Source organism: Phoca vitulina, unplaced genomic scaffold, assembly GCF_004348235.1.
Source record: "Phoca vitulina isolate PV1807 unplaced genomic scaffold, GSC_HSeal_1.0 scaffold1, whole genome shotgun sequence".
NCBI lineage: Eukaryota > Metazoa > Chordata > Mammalia > Carnivora > Phocidae > Phoca > Phoca vitulina.
The window spans coordinates 101644826-101664958 of NW_022589704.1; the positions used below are offsets into that span (position 1 = coordinate 101644826).

Here is a 20133-nt window from a genome sequence, read left to right on the forward strand (position 1 = left end):
TACTGCTGTCCGACCGACCGTAGCTGTCAGCCCCCCACTGATAGGGCACAGAGCAGCCTTTGTCTCCCTAGGTAGCCAGACCCCCTGGCAGGGCTGACAGAGCCCAGGGAAAGAAGTCTGCTGTACCTGCCTCCCAGTCCAGGCCCAGCCATTCAACTGCTTTTGCTCGGGTAGACTCAGGAAGGAACATTTCTAAAAGCTTAGCTACATTTTGGATCCCAAGAAGATTTCCTTGTAGGAAATCAGAGGAATTCCCAAAGGAATCTAAGCCCTTTAGGGTCTCTAGAGACAAGAGCTAGCCTTGGAGAGGGGTATGTTTATGTACGTGTGTGGATGTTTCCGTGTATGTGGATGTATGTGTGTATGTATTTTTTTTTTTTTCAGCTTGGTGGTTTCCTCTTTATTGATGTGCTTCCTACCTTCCCCCCCACACACACACAATTTCAGTCCCTTCCATCTATGCCCAAAAAAGAAGGTAGTGAAAGGAAGGGATGTTGGCGTTCTGAGCCCCTTGGGCAGTTAGAAAGGGAACAGAAACCAAAACAATCGCTGGATGTGACAAAGATTGACAATCAAGAAGTCTAAAGCAGAGTGGGAAAGGTGGTAAGAGAAAGGGGAGAAAGGAGAGGTCCAAGAGGCCACCTCCCCCATGAGCCCTCCTGCTAAGAGGGGCTGGAGGAGAGCCTCAAACATTAGGAAGTGCAGGTCCTGAAGAAGGTGGTGGTTGAGCCGCGAGGAGGAGTAGGTCAAGGAAGGGGATCCACCTCTCTTTTTGTAGAACAGGACCCCCCACCTCAGGGGGAGCAGCTTCACAGACCGTAGCCACTTTCATCACTGGAGGCGAGGTATAGAAAGAAGTCCTCTACATGGTGGTCCTGGTGTAGCTGACCCATGTGGCTGGCACTGGTGGGTGGAATGACATTGTTGACCAAGAAAAACAAGGCATCCTCAGCTCGGAGATGAATTCGCTTCCGGATCAAGAAGTAGAACAGACCAACTGTGAGATCAGAAGGCACCAGATATTTCATTTTGTCCAGGTCTCCTATCCGAGCTTTGGGAGCCTTTTCTACTATCACTGGAACCCGGTCCGGGTATTTCTTTGCGATATTCTCGCCCTCAGAGCGGCATTTCTCAAATGGATGCTCCTCTTTGTTATAGACGAACTTCATCCTCCCGGGAACCCGGCTGGACCGGGCTGGGCTGAGGGACCCCGGGGTGGGGAGCTGGGACAGGGGGCAGTGGCGGCGACGGCGCGTGGGTGGACTCGGTGGAACGATCCCGGGACTTGCGCCCAGTATGTGTGTATGTATTATGTGGGTCTGTGTGGGTGCGTTATGCACTTGCTCACATGTACATATGTATATGCATGTGTGTGTATGGTGTGTGCGTGGACATGGTTATGTGTGAACGTGTGTGGAGGGGTACAGGGGAGAGTGTCTACATGTAGATGTGGGGTATACGTGTGTGCATGTGTGTGTGTGTGAGCTCAGGACTGAGGTTCAGAAACCCTGGGTTTTCGTCCCATTCCTGAGTGGCTTTGAACCAGTTTCTTTGCCTCTGTGAACCTGTTTTTCCTCATCAGAGAAATCAGGGTGTTAATGCTGTCTTGCGGGTATTACAAAGTAATACACTCCTACTGATATCAAAAATCCCAGTGCCCTGGTCCCTGGGGAGGCAGCATTGCAATCACACCAAGCTCTGGGTCCCCACCACCTCCATAGTCTCTGATCTATGTCCCCAGCTTGTGATGAGGGCTTCCTCAGCCATGTGCTTACCCACATGAAGAGATGGCAGATCAGACCAGTGGGGCTGAGCTCCTGCAGGCCCTGGGGCTGGCATGGCTCCATCCAGGGTGCCCTGAAGTCCAGCACCTTCTGACTATGCCAGCCAAAGGACGTGGCATGGCTTCAGGAGAATGGGGAGTGCCCCCACTCAGTGTCTCATAACACAGGCTTGCTTCTCTCCCCAGAAACCCTATATCTGCAAGATCCCAGGCTGCACCAAGCGATACACGGACCCCAGCTCTCTCCGGAAGCACGTGAAAACAGTACACGGCCCAGATGCTCACGTCACCAAGAAGCAGCGCAACGACGTGCACCTCCGCGCCCCCCTGCTCAAGGAGAATGGGGACAATGAGGCCAGTGCCGAGCCCGGCGGCCGGGGCTCTGAGGAGAGTGCCGAGGCCAGCAGCACCAGCCAGGCCGTGGAGGACTGCCTACACGTCAAAGCCATCAAGACTGAGAGCTCCGGGGTAAGCAGAGCTGGGCAGTGGAGGCCCCAGTGCATGCCTCCCACCCCCCCAGGAGATCAGGCCCAGCAGCACGAGGGCCCAGAGCCCCGACTGCAGCTGGGGGCTCTGCCTCGGGGTCCCCCCCGCAAGCGCACGATGATGTCCTCCTCTCTCCAGCTCGACTTTCCTCCCTTCACGACCTTGGGCCTCTCATAGGACCTGTCTTGTGCCAGGTCCCATTCTGCTGGGCAGGGCCAGGGGCCGCGGGGATGCCTGCCCCCACGCAGTCAGTCTGTGGGTGGTTCCTGGGGTCTGCCTTTCCAACCAGCACCCGAGCGCTAGTGTTGGTCCCCTCCCCTCTGTCCTGTCTCTGCGTCCTTGCCCCTGTGACCTCCACTCCTTTTGTTCTAACCACCTGTTCTTTGTCTCCGCCTCTTTTTCTCGACTGTACCTCCCCTAAGGATAGACGGTACTGAGGTGAGCAGAGAAGCCCGGCGGGGTGTGGGCGGGCTGGCGCGCTGAGGGCGGGCTGGGGTGCTGGTCCAGGCCTGCTGCCTGGGTGCAGACTGACGTGTCAGTCCAGGCCCCTTGGGAGCCTGGTAAAGTGGGTTTGGATCAGTAGGCACCAGGCACTGCAGGTGGAACCCCTGGGACAGATACAGGCTGGTGGCAGGAGTCAAGCTGGCAGATACAGGAGCGAACCGTGGGGACCGAGCCTCCACGAGGGACAGGGCTGAGTGGAGGCGTGAGTTCAGGGCACAGAGGAGGGAAGGACCAGCCGACGGAGGGTCCTGAGTGCCAACATGAGAAATGCAGGTCATGCCACGGGCAGAAGGAAGCATTGGTGCTGAAAATTCCAGAAAAGTCTGGAATTTGGGGTCATGTGGCCTGGAAAGGAGCCCACAGGTGTTGTATCTGAAGTGAGCTCAGCTGCACTCCCATCCCAGGTCCCAGTCGAGGCAGCCCAGGTTGTGTGGAGTCCTGCATTGTACACACGAGCCATGAACTCTCTGCCCCCCTCCGTATCGACCCAGGATGGGGGCTGGTTTGGGGTGGCCCTTCAGGCAAGGGCTTGCATCCAGCAGGTCCACCCTCACCTGGTCTTCCTGGCCTTTCTGACAACCTGCCTCTGGCCTGTTGAGAGGCACCAGGTCAGCAGACCCCCACTGCGCCTTGCTTCATCACATGGCACGTCCGTGTTGTTTGCGAACGTTGAGCCGCCCTCTTTGATGTCAACGTGATGCAGCCATGGCTGCTTCTGTGGGGCACAGACTCAAAGTGTCCCCGCACGCTGAAAGGGAGCTCTGGCCCAGACGCTGGCTGGGGGAACTGAGCAGCAAGAAGCAGGGTAATGTGGGGCTGTCCGTTCCCCGGGCGCCTTCTGCCTGCCGGAGGCCTTCCATCTAGCCACTGACCCTGTCCCAGAGGCAGCTCAGGTGCATCTTCTAGTTGGGGAAGCTGAGATTCAGAGAAGTGAGGTGGCTGGGCCACCTGCTGCAGATAGTGATGCTCAGAAGCTCCTCTGCACGGCAGCCTCCTTCCCGGGTGTGCAAGGGCACGGCGCGTGTGCGGGCAGGGGCACAGGGCCAGGGGGTTTCTCGTACCCTCTGACCCTGTGCCTTCTCACCACACCCCCTGTAGCTGTGTCAGTCCAGCCCCGGGGCCCAGTCGTCCTGCAGCAGTGAGCCCTCTCCCCTGGGCAGTGCCCCCAACAATGACAGCGGCGTGGAGATGCCGGGGACAGGGCCCGGGAGCCTGGGAGACCTGACGGCTCTGGATGACACGCCCCCGGGGGCCGATGCCTCAGCCCTGGCCGCTCCCTCTGCTGGTGGCCTGCAGCTGCGCAAACATATGACCGCCATGCACCGGTTCGAGCAGCTCAAGAAGGAGAAGCTCAAGTCACTCAAGGATTCCTGCTCTTGGGCCGGGCCGGCTCCACACACCCGGAACACCAAGCTGCCTCCCCTCCCGGGAAGTGGTGAGTGGAGACCCCGGGTGTGCAGGCAGGGGCGGGACAGGGCCCGGGGCAAGCACCCACTAGGTTCACCTCCATCGAGCGCCATGTGCCGTCTCACCGGTTGCCCACAATAGGATAGATCTTACCAGCCCATTGCATAGATAAGGAAAATGAGGCTTAGAGAGGTGAAAGTGCCCCACTCGGCTCAGTGGCAGAGCTGAGTGAGACTCCGTCCAGGCCTAAGTGGCTCCAAGCCCGTGCTTTTTCAGCTACACCATGCTTCGGCTCTGGGCACTGTGGCAAAGGCCCTAGGCAGGAGAGCACTATAATCCCAGTCCCTGTGGTTGGAAGGCCATGCCAGGAGATGCACACTGGACCGGGGAAGGAGCCGGGGAGCGAGGACGGAGCTCGGGCTGGAGCTGGGCAGAGGAGAGAGACAGCACGTCAGCTGGGGAAGAACAGGGAGGACTTTATGCACAAGACAGCCTCAGGACGTGCTGGCCAGGCTTTGAGCTGCAAGGTGTCCTCAGGAGCATTTCCTGAGTGCCGACTCTGGGCCGGGCAGTGAGCTGGGCCCACAGCCCGTGTGGCGGACACCGAGATGCACCACCCAGGTCTCCCTCGAAGGGAGGCTTTGTTGCCCCAGCTGTTGCGGGAACTGCAGGCAAATGGCCTTCCACTCTCCGCCTCATACAGAAATCGCTTGGGTTGCAGACAGCTGCCTTACCCGAGGTCACCCCTTCCCGGGGTGGCCCCCATCCGGTGACTGATCACGGCAGGAGTGTAAGGCCGTTCAAGGCCCAGAGCTTCCTGTGACATCAGCTGTCGTGGGGTCTGCGTGGCCACACACTTCTCTCCCCGCCCCCCCCATTCTGGCGCCTATGCTCCCTTCCATGGGTGTGCATCTCAGGGGGCTGCCTATAAACCCAGCCCCTGGGGAGCCAGCCTGGCCACAGCCAGGCTCAGATGGTGAAGGTGCGGGGAGGCGGTGGCCAGGGCCCTCCCGGGCTCCTCCTCCCGGGCTCTCAATAACCGCCTCCTGCGGAGAGGCACATTTTATCTACAGCTGGAGAAACTAAGGCTCCGACAGAATGAGAATTCAAGGCCGGCCAAGCAGTGGCAGCTAAGATTGGAATCAGGCCTCCTGACTCCCACTGGGCCATCATTTGTTCACTTGCTCTCCCCCGCTTCCCTCCTTTCATTTAGAAGTCACTGGTTGAGCGCCTGCTGTGTGCGGGGCCTGGTAGGGGGTCCAGCGGCCGCAGGCTCAGCTCGGTCAAAGGCAGAGCAGCCGCGCCCTGTCCGCGGCCGCTGACCCCTCTCCTTCCCCGCAGGCTCCATCCTGGAAAACCTCGGCGGCGGGGGTGGCGGCGGCGGCGGCGGCGGGCCGGCGGGGCTGCTGCCCAACCCGCGGCTGTCCGAGCTGTCCGCGAGCGAGGTGACCATGCTGAGCCACCTGCAGGAGCGCCGCGACAGCTCCACCAGCACGGTCAGCTCCGCCTACACCGTGAGCCGCCGCTCCTCCGGCATCTCCCCCTACTTCTCCAGCCGCCGCTCCAGCGAGGCGTCGCCCCTGGGCGCCGGCCGCCCCCACAACGCCAGCTCGGCCGACTCCTACGACCCGATCTCCACCGACGCGTCGCGGCGCTCGAGCGAGGCCAGCCAGTGCAGTGGCGGCGGCGGCGCGGGGGCGCTCAGCCTCACGCCGGCGCAGCAGTACAGCCTGCGGGCCAAGTACGCCGCGGCCACCGGCGGGCCGCCCCCGACCCCGCTGCCCGGCCTGGAGCGCGCGAGCCTGCGGACCCGGCTGGCGCCGCCCGCCCCCTGCCCGCGCCCACTGGGGCCGCGGCGGGGCAGCGACGGGCCGGCCCACGGCCACGCGGGGCCCGCGCCCGCCTTCCCCCACGAGGCGCCGGGCGGCGGGGCGCGGCGGGCCAGCGACCCGGTGAGGCGGCCCGACGCCCTGGCCGCCCCGCGGGTGCAGCGCTTCCACAGCGCCCACGACGTGAACCCGGCCCCGCTGCCGCCCTGCGCCGACCGGCGAGGCCTCCGCCTGCCTGGCCTCGCGAGCGCCGATGGCGGCCTGGCCCGCGGCGCCTACTCGCCCCGGCCGCCCAGCATCAGCGAGCACGTGGCCATGGAGGCCTTGGCGGCGGGGGCGGACGGCGCGGGGCCCGAGATCGGCCTCGTGCTGCCCGACGACGACCTCGTGCTGCCCGACGACGTGGTGCAGTACATCAAGGCGCACGCCGGCGGGACCCTGGACGACAGCCCCCCGCAGGCCTATCCCCCGGAAAGCACCTGCTTCTCTGAGAACCCCAAACTGCCCAGCCCGGGGCTGCACGGCCAGCGCAGGATGGTGGCCGCGGACTCCAACGTGGGCCCCGCCGCCGCGGTGCTGGGAGGCTGCCAGCTGGGCTACGCGGCTCCCCCCAGCCTGAACAAAAACAGCATGCCGGTGCAGTGGAATGAGGTGAGCTCCGGCACCATGGACACCCTGGCCAGCCAGGGGAAGCCTTCGCCCTTTCCGCAGGGCAACCTGGCTGTGGCGCAGCAGAAGCCGGCCTTCGGCCAGTACCCAGGCTATAGTCCGCAAGGTCTGCCGCTGAGCCCCGGGGCCCTGGACACCGCCCAGCAGGCACACTTTCAGCCCTGCGGGGGCGGCCCCTCCGTGCCTCGGATAAATTATATGCAGCAGCTGCGGCAGCCCGGGACAGGTGGGCAGTGTCCCAATATGACGACCACCGGGAGCCCCCACACCAACTATGGGCAAGCCCACCCTCAGCTGAGCCCCAGTACCATGGGTGGGGCCCTGAACCAGTACCCCCCATCCTGCAGCAACATGGCAGCCAAGCCAGTCCACCTGGGGCTCCCCCAGCAAATGGAAGTTGCTCCAGAAGCCACCATGATGGGAGGCAACCGCAGGGAACTCGGAATCCCCAATTCCGCCCTGGCCGGGATGCCACCCCTTCACTCGACCCAGAGCTACCCACAGCAGAGCCATCACCTGGCGACCCCCATGAGCCAGGAGGACTACCGCCAGGGCCCCAACCTTCTGCCTTCCCAGCAACCCAGCTTCATGGAGCCCCAGCAGGGCGCTGTGGGGGTGGCTGGATCCAGCTTTGGCCTAGTGCAACCCCGGCCACCCGCTGAGCCCAGCCCTGCTGGCTGCCACCGTGGGGTGCGGGCTGGGCTGCAGCTGGCTTATGCCAGGGCCACCGGCCACGCCATGGCTGCTGTGTCGGCCAACCAGGAGATGGCAGATGGGCCCAAAGGAGCGATGGGCAACATGGTGTCCCGGCCTCCTCAGCCACCCCCACAGGACACGGCCGGGGCCCAGGACCACAGCATGCTCTACTACTATGGCCAGATCCACATGTACGAACAGAACGGAGGCCTGGAGAACCATGTGGGCTGCCAGGTCATGCGGCCCCAGCCACCGCAGCCACAGGCCTGCCCAGACAGCATCCAGCCCCAGCCCTTGCCCTCGCCCGGCGTCAACCAGGTGTCCAGCACTGTGGACTCCCAGCTCCTGGAGGCCCCCCAGATAGATTTCGATGCCATCATGGATGATGGTGATCACTCGAGCCTGCTCTCGGGTGCCCTGAGTCCCAGCCTCCTCCACAGCCTCTCCCAGAGCTCCTCCTGCCTCACCACCCCCCGGAACTCCCTGACTCTGCCCTCCATCCCCACGGGCATCAGCAACATGGCTGTTGGGGACATGAGCTCCATGCTCACCAGCCTGGCCGAGGAGAGCAAGTTCCTGAACATGATGACCTAAGGCCCCAGCTCCTGGCGCTCAGTGGACTCGGAGGAGGCATCATTTCCCAGAGCGTGGGGCTTCCGTCAATTTTGTCTTTTTCCAAAAAAGTATTAACTAGGTCTGAGGGAGTGTTGCCAGTGGCCGATTCAGACCACAGATGCTTTAAGGGCAGGTTTGTGTACATCCTGTCTGGTCTTCTTTTGGGTTATTTTTCGGAACACTGAAAAAAGTCTCAATGGGAAAGGCAAGGTAGAAATGAAAAACTCGTTTGCACAGTGCTTCCCAGGCTTTGGTGTTTATAGGACCAAATTGTTCTAGCGTCTTCGCCTCTGTCATTTGGCTAATGAGGGATCCCGTTGGCCAAGGGGAAAGAAGGTAGAGGGAACCACATTTGGGTTTGAATCTGAAAGCCATACTGGATATTCTAATCCAGGAAGATAAGCTTCTCATTGCCCTACCTGCGAGGTAAAAGAATTCTATGAAGCTTACTTCTTGAGGCCTCTAACATTCCCCGTGCTGCAGAGGAAGAAAAAAGATTTTTGCCTGGATTATTTGGAAGCACATCCTGATTCCAGGTTTGGTAGCGCCGGCACGTCTGCCCCACAAAGCCAAGTTTGCCACTGGCAGGCTGTCCAAGTGCATACGAATGGATAAAGTATGGAAGGATTGCCAGAGAAGAAAAGAAAAACTGTAGTCCTTGGGGCAAGCCCAGAAGCTGCCCTGACTTCTCCAGACCGTGTTTACAGTGCTCATGCATGTCGAATGTAGCCCTTCCTGGAAAGAACACTTAACTTCTAAATACCTCGGGGCTGCTGGAGCTGCTGTGGGTTAGGGATGGACCCAGGTGAGCCAAAGCCTGGCACGGGGCCTCGAGAAATTGGGAGAGCACCAGGGACCCAGCCTCAGGCCACCCTGGAGACCGCCCGTAAGAAGAGGAAGTCGTATGTTTACCCAATTGTGTTTCTCCAGTGCACTGTCCACCCACTTTACCATGGAAAATCCCAGGACTTGACAGCAGCCTCTGCCCGGGCTCCCCCGGGCTGTGTGGTCTGCTCACCCGCAGTCCAGTGGTCTGGGCCGAGACACAGCATGCAGTCCCGGGACCTTCTGGATTCCCTTCCCTCGGTGCTCCTGCTCATTCTGCAAAGTATGATGACCTGCATGGTGTTTTTGGTGGGGGTGGAGGGTGACGGGGTTGATTCTTGGGACTCTGAGGGACCGTCACTGAATTTTCCTGTTCGGTGTGACCCAGCCCCACCCGGAAATGGAATTTGGAACTGGCATCAGAAGACATCGCTCCTGAACGTACTGTCGGGTGACTTGAAGCCTCCCTCCCACCACACACATGTACTCACACCGCACACGTTCCCAGCGCTGAATTTGTGGCGACCTTGCCAAAACCAACCGCACCACGATGAGCCTGATACTGTGACCCTAGCCTCAACCAGGACAGGGCCAAAACCTTACCTGGGCCCTCCGCATCCCAGAACATCAGATGCTTTGTTAGGGTCCAAAGACAAAGCCAAGGCCAGATAACAGCCCTGGGACGCCTCCGAGGGTCTGGGCTCTGTGGCGGTGTTCATTCGCTCCCTGCGCTAGGCTTTCGCTAGCCGTTCCCAGCCTGTGTATAGTGTGTACAGAAGACGTCATTCCTGAAAATACTGTAGGTGAATCAGCCGCCAAATTGATATCTGCAAAATATTTAGCTTTTTCTACATGCTATGAATTGAGATGACACGCTCAACTTGTAAATAAGTCTTTTTGTACATTAAAAAAGTAATTTTTTCATAATTTATTTTGTCTATCTGTTTCCTCCTTGACAGTAGTTAATGAGAACCTGAGCAGTAAATTTGGTGCATTTGAACAGAAACTAGGCTGTATTTTTTCACAACAGTGTCAAAATTGACTGTCCCGCCTTCGCCGGGAAATGTTTAATGCTGAGGCATTTACTGGCTGTTTGTTGTCTCTGGGGGTGAGGGGCGGGCAGGGTTTGACGATTTACGGTGAACATCCGGCTGTTGTTCCCAGCGAGCTGACCTGAACATCTAAGTTGGTTTGTCGAGAACCTTGTGTACCAGACCCAGGTATATTCCCAAGCACTCGTCCCAAAGCAATCCTCGGGTCAGGATTCCCTCCTTGATGGGTAATTTGATGAGCACTCTTAAGTCAGGGTGGAGGTCAGGGGAGAAGATAGACCCCTGTGCTCTGGTGCTGGCAAAAGGAGAAAGGACAGACAGATGGAGCTGCCTGATCCCCAGCAGCCAGCCTGGGGCGGAGGGGCCCACAGGGAGCGGCCACGAGCTGTAACTCTGAGCCCTAGGAGGTGGCCCTGGCAGGTACACAGGGAGGGCCCAGGTCTAGCAAGCCAGCAGCCAGCCATTAGCAGTGATCAGGCCACTACACGGAACCTCAGGGGGCCAGTGAGTAGGACACGCAGACTGAGATGGTTTCTGGGACAGGAGAACAGAGGGGAGGGCCTAAGACTGTGTTGCAGGGGGTAGAAGCCCCTTCTGTAGGGCCAGGCACACTGGGCCCCTGAACCCCCTCCTCTCCATGAGAAAAACCTTGGCACCTGCCTCAGAGTGTCCGGGGCCAAAGCCATGGAGAAGGCATTCGGCTCTGCAGCATGTGACCAAGCAGACTGAGGAACGTAAGAAACCCCCAAGGAAAATAGAATTTAGCAGGCTTCCTTTCTGCAGGGCACCCCAAATTCTTCCCTGTGTATCTGGCCATAGTTTCCTGCTGGAAAGGCTACAGCTGGGGTCATACTCTGGGGCCTCACGCCTCAGTGAGGAAGACTCACTTAGCTGATGGCACCCTCAGGAGGAGGAACCGAGCCTGGCTGCCGGCGCCCTATGTCTGCCTCCTTCAAAGCTTATCTTCAGGCCTTGTTCCGCCTCTGCCTCACCACATGTTAAGTCTCTGGAAGCAGCTCTGCCCTGCTTTGGGGCCAGAGGGAGGCCACAAATTTTTCAGTGCTCCCTGAGACTTGATGAGTCACAGTATTAAGAAGCCCATCCTGGCCCCATGCCCCCATCAGCTAACCATGGCCACGGTCGTGTTGCATACCGATATCCACAAAGCTCCAGCACGATAAACCTCTACTGAACTTCTGAATCTGGGCCAACTGAGGGTTGGCTGATCCAGGTTGGGCTGGGCGGGGCATCTCTGGGGGCCGCTAATCCGGTCAGCTTGCCTGGAGCAGTGACTCTCCTCTTGCTCCTACGGCCAGGACGCTGGCCTGGCCATTGCCTTCTCATGGAGACAGCTCAAGCACAAGAGAAAAAAGCAGAAAAATGGGTCCTCTTTAGGTCTCCACTCAAAACATGGAACTCCCCATTCTTCTGGCCAAAGCAACTCACGTGGCCAAACCCATCATCGCTGACGTCGGAAAGTGCTTTCCTCTTATGGAAGGGAGAGGGAGAGAGTAAATATTTCTCAACAATATACAATCCACCACAGTCTGCCCTCATAAAGACTTCGATGCGTGTCCCTCCCACATGTAGAATATATTCACCCCAGACCCCCAGAAGTCTGTGCACTCAATTGTCAGGCTCAAAGCCAAGGATCTTGTGATCTACACCTGTTGTGGATGGGGCTCTTCTTGACCCAGAGACTTAGGAACTAGAAAGAAGCTCTCAGCCCACCATGTGCATGCGCACTCACAACATACAGCAGTGGCACAGAGCTCGATTCCCTGCGATTACCACTCCCATCTGGGTCATTGGGCCACTGTATCTGAAACCCTGCTGAGCAAGTGGAATTTCCTTGAATGGCTCCCCAGTCCATTGTGCTCCACGGCTCTGGCTTCCTCCATTGGGGCGATCTTCCCTTTGACTCAACCCTTCAGCTTCTGGAGAGGGCATTGGGAAACACGCCTTCCGTGAGAGCGCAGTAACTCTTCAACCTCTTTCTGCCTGCAGGAAGTTAGGAGCCTACAGTCCTTTATGTTTCCAGCCCCTTCCATCCCCTTTAGGCCATGCACTCAGCTCTCTCAAACGTTGTGGGTTTTCTGCATATTTGATCCCAGTCCACTCTGTGCCAAAAGCCTCACCCACGTCCCTTCAGTGACACGCCTTGTCCTATGTTTGGTGACTGGGACCTCACACCATACTATGTGGGGCCATGCCCTGACTGAAAGTCTATTCTAGAACCACCTTATTCCTTTCCAGGACCGTAAAAACAAAGAGCATTAGAATCAAGGGCACATCCTTGACTTTGTCTTTACTCTGAGGCTGTCCTTCACTGGAACTGCCAGGATTCTGTATCTGCCCCCACCCCCAAGCCAAATCCGAAGCTGAAGGTCTCTTACTGGCTGGAGAGACTGTGGATGAGAAATAACTTCATTTTCCAAATCCTGCTTTAAACTGGCCCGTTCCTTTCTGAACCCATCTTTCACTTGTAGTACCTTATCATTTACAGCTCAAAAAAGCTCATGTTTACAATCTTCTGCCTGGAAACCAGCCTGCCAAATTCCACAAATTCATAGGAACGTTTTCTCCCTCCCAAACTAGCATAGGCAATAATCTTACCAAGTATCTCTTCACCACATGGCACCCAGGTCACCATTTTTCTGGCCATTTTTCCAACCTCTTCTAAATTTCTGCACTGTCCAGTTCCAAACCTACACTGCATATTTTTGGACTTGGTTACAGCACTCTCCCATTTACGTACCAATTTCTGAATAAGCTAACCATGGCCCAAAAATGCTGTCTAACAAAACCCACAAAAGCCCCGAAGCATAAAACAAGCAGTCACTTGGCTCAGAAGTCTGCGCATCAGCCCAGGGGGACTTACCTCGGCTGAGCTCACTGACGCAGCTCAGCTCCGCTCTTGGGCCCCCTCCCCTGGAACCAGAGCCTTGCTTGGACATCTACTGGCTAAGGCACAAGTACCCAAGGGCAAGCAAAAACGTAGGAGGCCTCTTAAGGTCTTGGCTTGGAACAGGAAGCAAGTCACATGACTGAGCCCCAAATCAATGGAAGAGGGAAGAATATGCCTCCTGTAGAGTAAGAGCAGGCAGGTATCCTAACAATAACCCAACCTACCATGTCTGACTAGCTCTGATCATAATAAGACTAACACCATAGCCTCCATCTGTCTCCTGAGTCTGTATCTCAGTTGGTTCTAAACCCCAAAAGGGAAGACAGTGGGGTCATCAACTGGTACTTTGTAACCAATGATGTGCCAAAGCCCCCTCTGGAGCCCCTTAAGTGCAGCTCTCCCCAGCTCTGCAGCTGACTTCATATTGATAACCTAAAGTTGGCTGTGTTGGGAGAATTTACACCATGGAGATCAGCAAACACTACAACTTTGGGCTTCCCCATCCTGTCCCCCAGAGAGACATTATTAAACATTTGCCAGTGTACCTGTTAGCATACTCAAGTACTGTGAGTTGTCAATAGCCTGATATGTCCAGGGGTCTTTTCTAAGTATATATGGCAACAAAACCCATTTCGTGGAGACTGTACGAGTCCAGAGTGCCATGAGCATGGTTACCTTGGTCATCTAGATTAGTGGCTTTCAAACCTTAAAAGTCATGCAAACACTGGGGCACTTTGGTGGCTCAGTTGGTTAAATGTCTGCCTTGGGCTCAGGTCATGATCTCCGGGTCCTGGGATGGAGCCCCACGTCAGGCTCCCTGTTCAGAGGGGAGTCTGCTTCTCCCTCCCTCCTCCTCCACCTCTGCTCATGCTCTCTCACTCTCTTTCTCTGTCTCAAAGAAATAAATAAAATCTTAAAAAAAAAAAAGTCAAGCAAACACTGTTCAAATGAAATTGGCTGTGTAAGGCAAAGGACACAGTTAAAAGTGGAGTTCATCTGGCCGAAGTTGGGAACAGGAGATCCAGAACCCACGCACATTCCACATCACCCCTCCCAGCATCCCCTGCACCCAACCAGCAGCAGCATAGGTGTGGGTCCACAGAGTAGAGTTTGGAAACCAAATATCGAGCTCGGAACCAAATTAACTGAGGCCCAGAAAAGTTGTGAGCAAGTTATAAAAGAATAAACCCCTGTTTCTAGAATCCCAGAAGCCAGCTGGGTCCCCCAGCACTCCGATAAACGCAGGGCACAGCCTGTGTGTACTACTCAGTCCACCGCTCTCTGCCCCTTCCCTCTGTGAGCTCTTCGAGGGCAGGCGCTATGTCCAATCTACCTGGTCTCCCATGTCCAACACATGGAAACCCATTCTACCTAGTTTGTTGCCAAATTAGGTGGTTTTAGAAAGCTTCATGGAGGAGGGAGAAGTGAGCAAAGCTTTGAGAGGTGGGAGGAGTTGGATCTTGAGTGGCCCTTTCAGAATGTATTTATTTATTTATTTTAAAGAGCATTTTTTTTTTAAAATATTTATCTATTTGAGAGAGAGAGACAGAGAGAGAGAGAGAGCGGGGGGAGGGCAGAGGGAGAGGGGAGAAGAAATCCCAAGCAGACTCCACACTGCATGTGGAGCCAGGCACAGGGCTCAATCCCAGGACCCTGAGATCGCAACCTGAGCCAAAACCAAGAGTCGGACGCTTAACCAACTGAGTCACCCCGGCGCCTCCAGAATGTTTTTAATTAAGCATAAGGCCACATCCACAGAAGTCTACAAAGAATTCTGAACACAGACATGAAGCTATGGAAACGGAGGCTGTCCTTAAGAGGTTTTTGGTTTTGTTTTTTATTTTCTGGGTGGGGGTGGTGGGGAGAGGCAAGAAGAGACAGAAAAGGAAGAGGAAGAAGGCTACAATCTGGCAGGCTGGAGGCTAAGCATGTACCAAAGATTTGGGGCCAGAGTCTCATGGTAGAACCACTATCTGCCCTGTCACTGTGAGCTGAGGGTCTCTGATGGGCCCTTCCAACTCCAAAATGCACTCCACTAGCCTTCCAGAAAATGTATCAATCGCTAAAGCATGTTTCGTTTGGGTGCAAGCATTGAGGTCCACTGAAAAAGATGCTAATGTTGAGCAGGACCTTCAGACCTAATGAATGAAGGAATGAGCCCACAGGAACATCCTAAGCCCCTTACCAACTCTTTCTGGAACCACCTGGCAACTTCCTGCCACTGGGTGGCCATGGAAGACCCACCCGTGTGGTTGCACACTGGCTTTCTTCCATACATAAGACCCTTGTTTCTTAACTAGTTCATTTCCAGAAATATTCTCTGACTCAGGGGTCATCTGAGATTCCTGAAAGGTGATCGGTCCTCAGCTTCTTATTCATCTTCTTGTCCTCCTCTCTGTCCTCCTCCCCATCCTCCTCCTGCTCTTTCTCCCCTCCTTTTTCTTCTTTTTCTCTTTCTTTCTCTCTGTCTATCTCTCTGTGTCTCTGTCTCTATCTCTCTCTCAGCTGGTGGACCTGACAGAGAACGAGCGGGTGAGCCCAACGTGAGCTTATATCTATCACCCCTGCATGGAGCGTCTGTGCAGTGATGTCACACAGAGGAAAGAGTGACCAGCTTCTGGCGGGGGGCAGGTGGGGGCAAAGAAAATCAACATGGTTTAAATGGAAAATAGGACCTGATCCAGGTGTTGAAGATGAACAGGGGGTTGTCTGAGGGGATTAGAGATTTCTCAACAGAAACCACAGAGACCAGAAGTAAATGGAATATTTTTTAAATGTGGAGAAAAAAGAATTGTCAACCCAGAACTCTGTATCCATGAAAACCTCCTTCAGGGATGAAGGTAGACTAGATACTTTCAGATAAATAGACACACTCAGATGAAGAAAAATGACGAGAATTCGCTGCCAGCACATCTGTTCTAAAGGCAGAAAGGAAACGATACCAGAAGAAAATTTGGAGCATCGGGAATGAAGGAAGAGCAACAGAAATGGTTAAGTATCTGGGTAAATATAGTAGACTATTCTTCCCTCTGGAGTTCTTTAAACGTGTTTAATAGCTGAAAGCAGAGAATGCAACATTGTTTGACAGGGCTTCCAATGTATGTAGCCGTCATAAGACAAATGTGTCACAAAGGTCGGGGGGGGTGGCTAAGGGATCTGTATGGAGATAAAGAACATTCCACTTGAAGTGCTGAAGTACTGAGTCTAAACAGACTGGGGAAAGTTCAGCATGCATAGTGTGATTCTTCATGTGATCAGTAAACAGAACCCTACAAAGGGAGGTCTGCAAAACCATGATAGAGAAATTGAAATGGAATGCTAAAAAGAATGTTCAAATAGCCCAGAGGAAGTCAGGAAAGGGAAAACAGGAACAATAACACACACACACACACACACACACACACACACACACACACAGAAAACAGAATAAAATGGTAGAACTAAGTCCAAACATATCAATAATTACGTAGAATGAAAATGGCCTAAAAGCATCCCTTAAAAGACAGAATACAGTTAGAGCACTTCCTCTACTTGATTTTAAGACTTACTATAAACCTGCCATAATCAAGACAGTGTGGTGTTGGTGACAAGGAAGACACAGATCAATGGAATGGAACAGAGAGGGGGTCGGCAAATGAGGGCCCAAAGGCCAAATCTGGCTCGTGGTCTATTTTTGTAAGACCCTGCAAGCTAACAATAGTTCTTACATCTTGAAAGAGTTATTTTTTTAGAAAGGGATATGAGACAGAGACAATATAACCCACAAATCCTAAAACATTTACTATGTGGCCCTTGGCAAAGAAGGTGTGCCAATCCCTGGCACAGAGAATCCAGAAGTAAACCCACAGAAATATGACCAATTGATTTTTGACAAAAGCGCAAAGGCATCCCAATGGAGAAAGAATAGCCTTTTCAATCAGTGGTGTTGAAACAATTGGATACCTACAGACAAAAACAACCTAAAAACACCACGACCAAAACCTCACACCTCATACAAAAATTACTTCAAAATAGACCATATATCTAATATATAATATAAAACCATAAAATTTTGAGGATAAAATCTTGTGATTTTGAGCTTAGTCAATGAGTACTTATGGGGGCACCTGGGTGGCTCAGTTGCTTAAGCGTCTGCCTTCAGCTTGGGTCATGATCCCGGGGTCCTGGGACCAAGGCCCACATCAGACTCCCTGCTCAGCAGAGAGCCTGCTTCTCCCCCTGCCCCTCACCCCGCTCATGCTCTCTCTCGGTCAAATAAATAAATAAATAAAATCTTTATTTAAAAAAAGAGTACAAATGCACAGCATTAAAACCATGACCCATAAAAGAAAAAACTGAGAAATTATACTTCATCAAAATGAAAACTGTGTTCTCTGCAAAAGACCCTGTTAAGAAAATGAAAAGACTAACCACAGACTGGAAGAAATAATTTTTCATCACATATCCAACAAAGGGCTTTTAGCCAGAATATATAAAGCATGCTCAAAACTCAACAGTAAGAAAACAAACAACCCAATTTAAAAATGGGCCAAAGACTCGAACAGAGGTTTCACTAAAAAGATACACGGAGGGCAAATAGGCATATGAAAACTCCATTCAACATCATTATCCATCCATTAGGGCAGTACAAATTTATTTTTTTTAAGATTTTATTTATTTATTTGACAGACACGCACAAGCAGGGGGAGCAGCAGGGGGAGAGGGAAAAGCAGACTCCCTGCTAAGTGGAGAGCCCGATGAGGACTCAATCCCAGTTCCCTGAGGTCATGACCCGAGCCAAAGGCAGACGCTTAACTGATTGAGCCACCCAGGAGTCCCTGGGCAGTACAAATTTAAATGCAACTAGATACAACCACGCGATGATTAGAATGGCTAAAATGTTAAAACACCAAGTTCTGGCAAAGATACCATGCAACCTGGAACTCATGCACTGCTAGTGGGAACACAGAATGGTCCAGCCTCTCTAAAAGAACAGACTGGTCGTCTCTTACAAAGTTAAGCATGGAGTTACCAGCAAGCCTTCTCCTGGATAAATTACCTTCGAGAAATGAAAATGTATGTTCACCCAAAACCCTACACACAAATATTTACAGAAGCTCTATTCATAATCATCAAAAGCTGCAAACCCAAATGTTCGTAAGCGGATGAATGGATAAACAAACTGTGGTACCTCCATCCTATGGAATCCGTAACACAAAGCTAAGAACGAGGGATACGGGCAACAACTCGAGTGAGTCTCAAGGGCATTCTGCTCAGTCTCGAAAGGTTCCATACTGAATAATCCGTTTTGTATGAAAAGCTATCATGATGGAGAGCAGACCAGTGACTGCCAGGGGTTGAGGTAGTGAAAGGATGTCATTACAAAGGATAGTGCAAGGGATTTTTTTTTTTTTTTTTTTTTTGGAATCAGGAAGCTATTTTGATTGTGGTGGTAATGACACAAGTATATACAGGTGTTAAAACTCATATAACTGTACACCAGAAAGAAAAGGAGGGGGGCAGAGATAGAGAGGGAGGGAGGGAAAGGGGGAAGGAGGGAGGGAGGGAGAGAAGGAGGGATGGAGGGAAGGAAGGAGGAGGCTAACCTGGCTCTTCAAAAAGTTGGGAGCTACTACTTTACATTTCATTCCCAGACTAGATCTGAAGGGGTTGTTTGGACCAAAGTCAGAGAGGCCAACTGGGAAGCTCTCACCTTGGAGACAGAATAGGGTAGGAAATAGAGGTGTAGGACAGAGGCCCTGCCCTCAAAAAGTTGGTGAGCTTGCGGTGGAGATCCATCCAGCTGGGTGATGACTAAGTGATGACTAAGTGATGACTAAGACAACCATTCTGGCTGCCCATCTTGGTGCCAAACAGGAGCCAGAGATATTAAGTGCAACAAGAACCTCTAGGGCTGCGAGACACACACATCCATCCTTACGGGGATGGACAAAGGCCAGTCTCCCTCTGGTTCCTCCTCTGGAGGCTTCCAGCCCCATCTATCCATGTGATACTAACAACGTGGCCTGTTCTGGGCAGCATGCTCAAGGCACACAGGCAGGGAGTGCTCCAAAGGACCCCAGACTCCACCTGGAGCCCCACAGCTACCTGCCCCTTTGCCCAGCCTCAGTGTCTGCGGCTGTGGGTGTTCACAGTGCTCACGGATGCCTTCCAGAAACTGAAGCTTCTAGATCTTCTCTATTAGCAGTTCAATGGGAAAAAACACTAAAATGCCTTGGCCCTCACTCCCCACCTGAACGGGTGGCACAGACCACTGGCTCTCTTTCCCTTCTAGCAGAACCCTGATTTTGCTGGCGCCACAGTGTGCTTACTGGATCCTCACACTGCGGCCCTCCCCTCCCTGCTCAGAGGGTGTCCTGTTACTCACCTTTTGTGGGGCCTCCTTCCAGACCGGGAGCCAGCCCTCTGCTCTTCTCCAGTATTGAAGATAAACCTTCATTCCCCTTTGGACCTCCAGCCTGCCTATGGGAAGACGTAAGAGGCCATGAACCCCAATTTCCTCATCCGTTACATGGGTTTGACAAATTTCCCATCTCCAAAATTGTTTTGAGGATTAAATGAGACACACGTTGAAAACACCTGGCCCTTGGTGGGTGTTCAACAAGCATCACCTCCTCCGCCACACCCCAGGGATGTCACCGTCATGGAAATAGTCCTTTGGCTAATAAGCTTGCCGCAAAACCCCCCTGGAAAAGAACACACTCAATCCCACCATTGTGAGAACTCATTTAATCAGTGACTTCTGTCCTAAGAATAAGTCTGAGGGGTACTTATGAGGTGTGGTGGTTTTGAGGTCCCAACTAGGTGAAGCTTCACTACACTTCCCAGGATTCCTTGTCCTGGGGGGTCTCTGGTTAGGATGGGTCACAAGAGAGATCGGTGTGGGAGGTCCGACAGGTGGAAGGGTAGGGAAGCGGTAGGTTTTCAGGGTACATTAGCGGCATCGGCCACCCGCCCCTGCAGCTGCAACCACTCACCGCCCGTGGACCGTCTCTAACCTCCCCCACACCAGGGCCAGGCCGGTGAGTTTCCTGAGCTAGGCAGCCTGGGCCACGTGAGCCTGCTCCACATGTGGGGGGCCCGGGCTGAAGGGGCAGCAGTGACCCAGGGGAGACTCCTCTTGTGGCAATGGCCGAAGCTCAGGAGGACAAATGGAGTTGGCAAGGTCTCTGAAGGCCCGGACTAGGAACTGGCATACTGTCACTTGTGGCCCATTAGTCCATGGGCCAAGGCAAGTCCCATGGCCAGACCCAATGTCAAAAGGGCAAGGAAATTCACTTTGCTCCCAAGGAGGCCAAATCAGGGCATGGAGTCCAGGCAGGATGAAGTGAAAGAGATTCTGTCGGCCACCCACAGTGT

General features: G+C 54.2%; 2 protein-coding genes across 2 annotated transcripts in view; one reads left to right on the plus strand and one right to left on the minus strand.

Moving 5' to 3' along the window:
* The window catches only part of GLI2 (GLI family zinc finger 2), a 248450-nt gene extending 238715 nt beyond the window's left edge, over nucleotides 1-9735 (plus strand). The window contains exons 12-14 of the mRNA XM_032412168.1: nucleotides 1970-2251; nucleotides 3872-4208; nucleotides 5522-9735. Coding sequence (XP_032268059.1) covers nucleotides 1970-2251; nucleotides 3872-4208; nucleotides 5522-7968 — 3066 coding nt within the window. The 3' untranslated portion in view covers nucleotides 7969-9735. The remainder of the gene's footprint in view (nucleotides 1-1969; nucleotides 2252-3871; nucleotides 4209-5521) is intronic.
* On the minus strand, nucleotides 810-1169 carry LOC116637007 (gamma-aminobutyric acid receptor-associated protein-like). The gene has a single exon (XM_032412191.1). It carries the CDS (start codon nucleotides 1167-1169, stop codon nucleotides 810-812), a length of 360 nt encoding a protein of 119 aa, XP_032268082.1.
* Nucleotides 9736-20133: the final 10398 nt, after the last annotated feature.

Coding starts and splice junctions, on each gene's coding strand:
- LOC116637007 (XM_032412191.1), bottom strand. CDS start 1,169: ATGAAGTTCGTCTATAACAAAGAGGAGCATCCATTTGAGAAATGCCGC.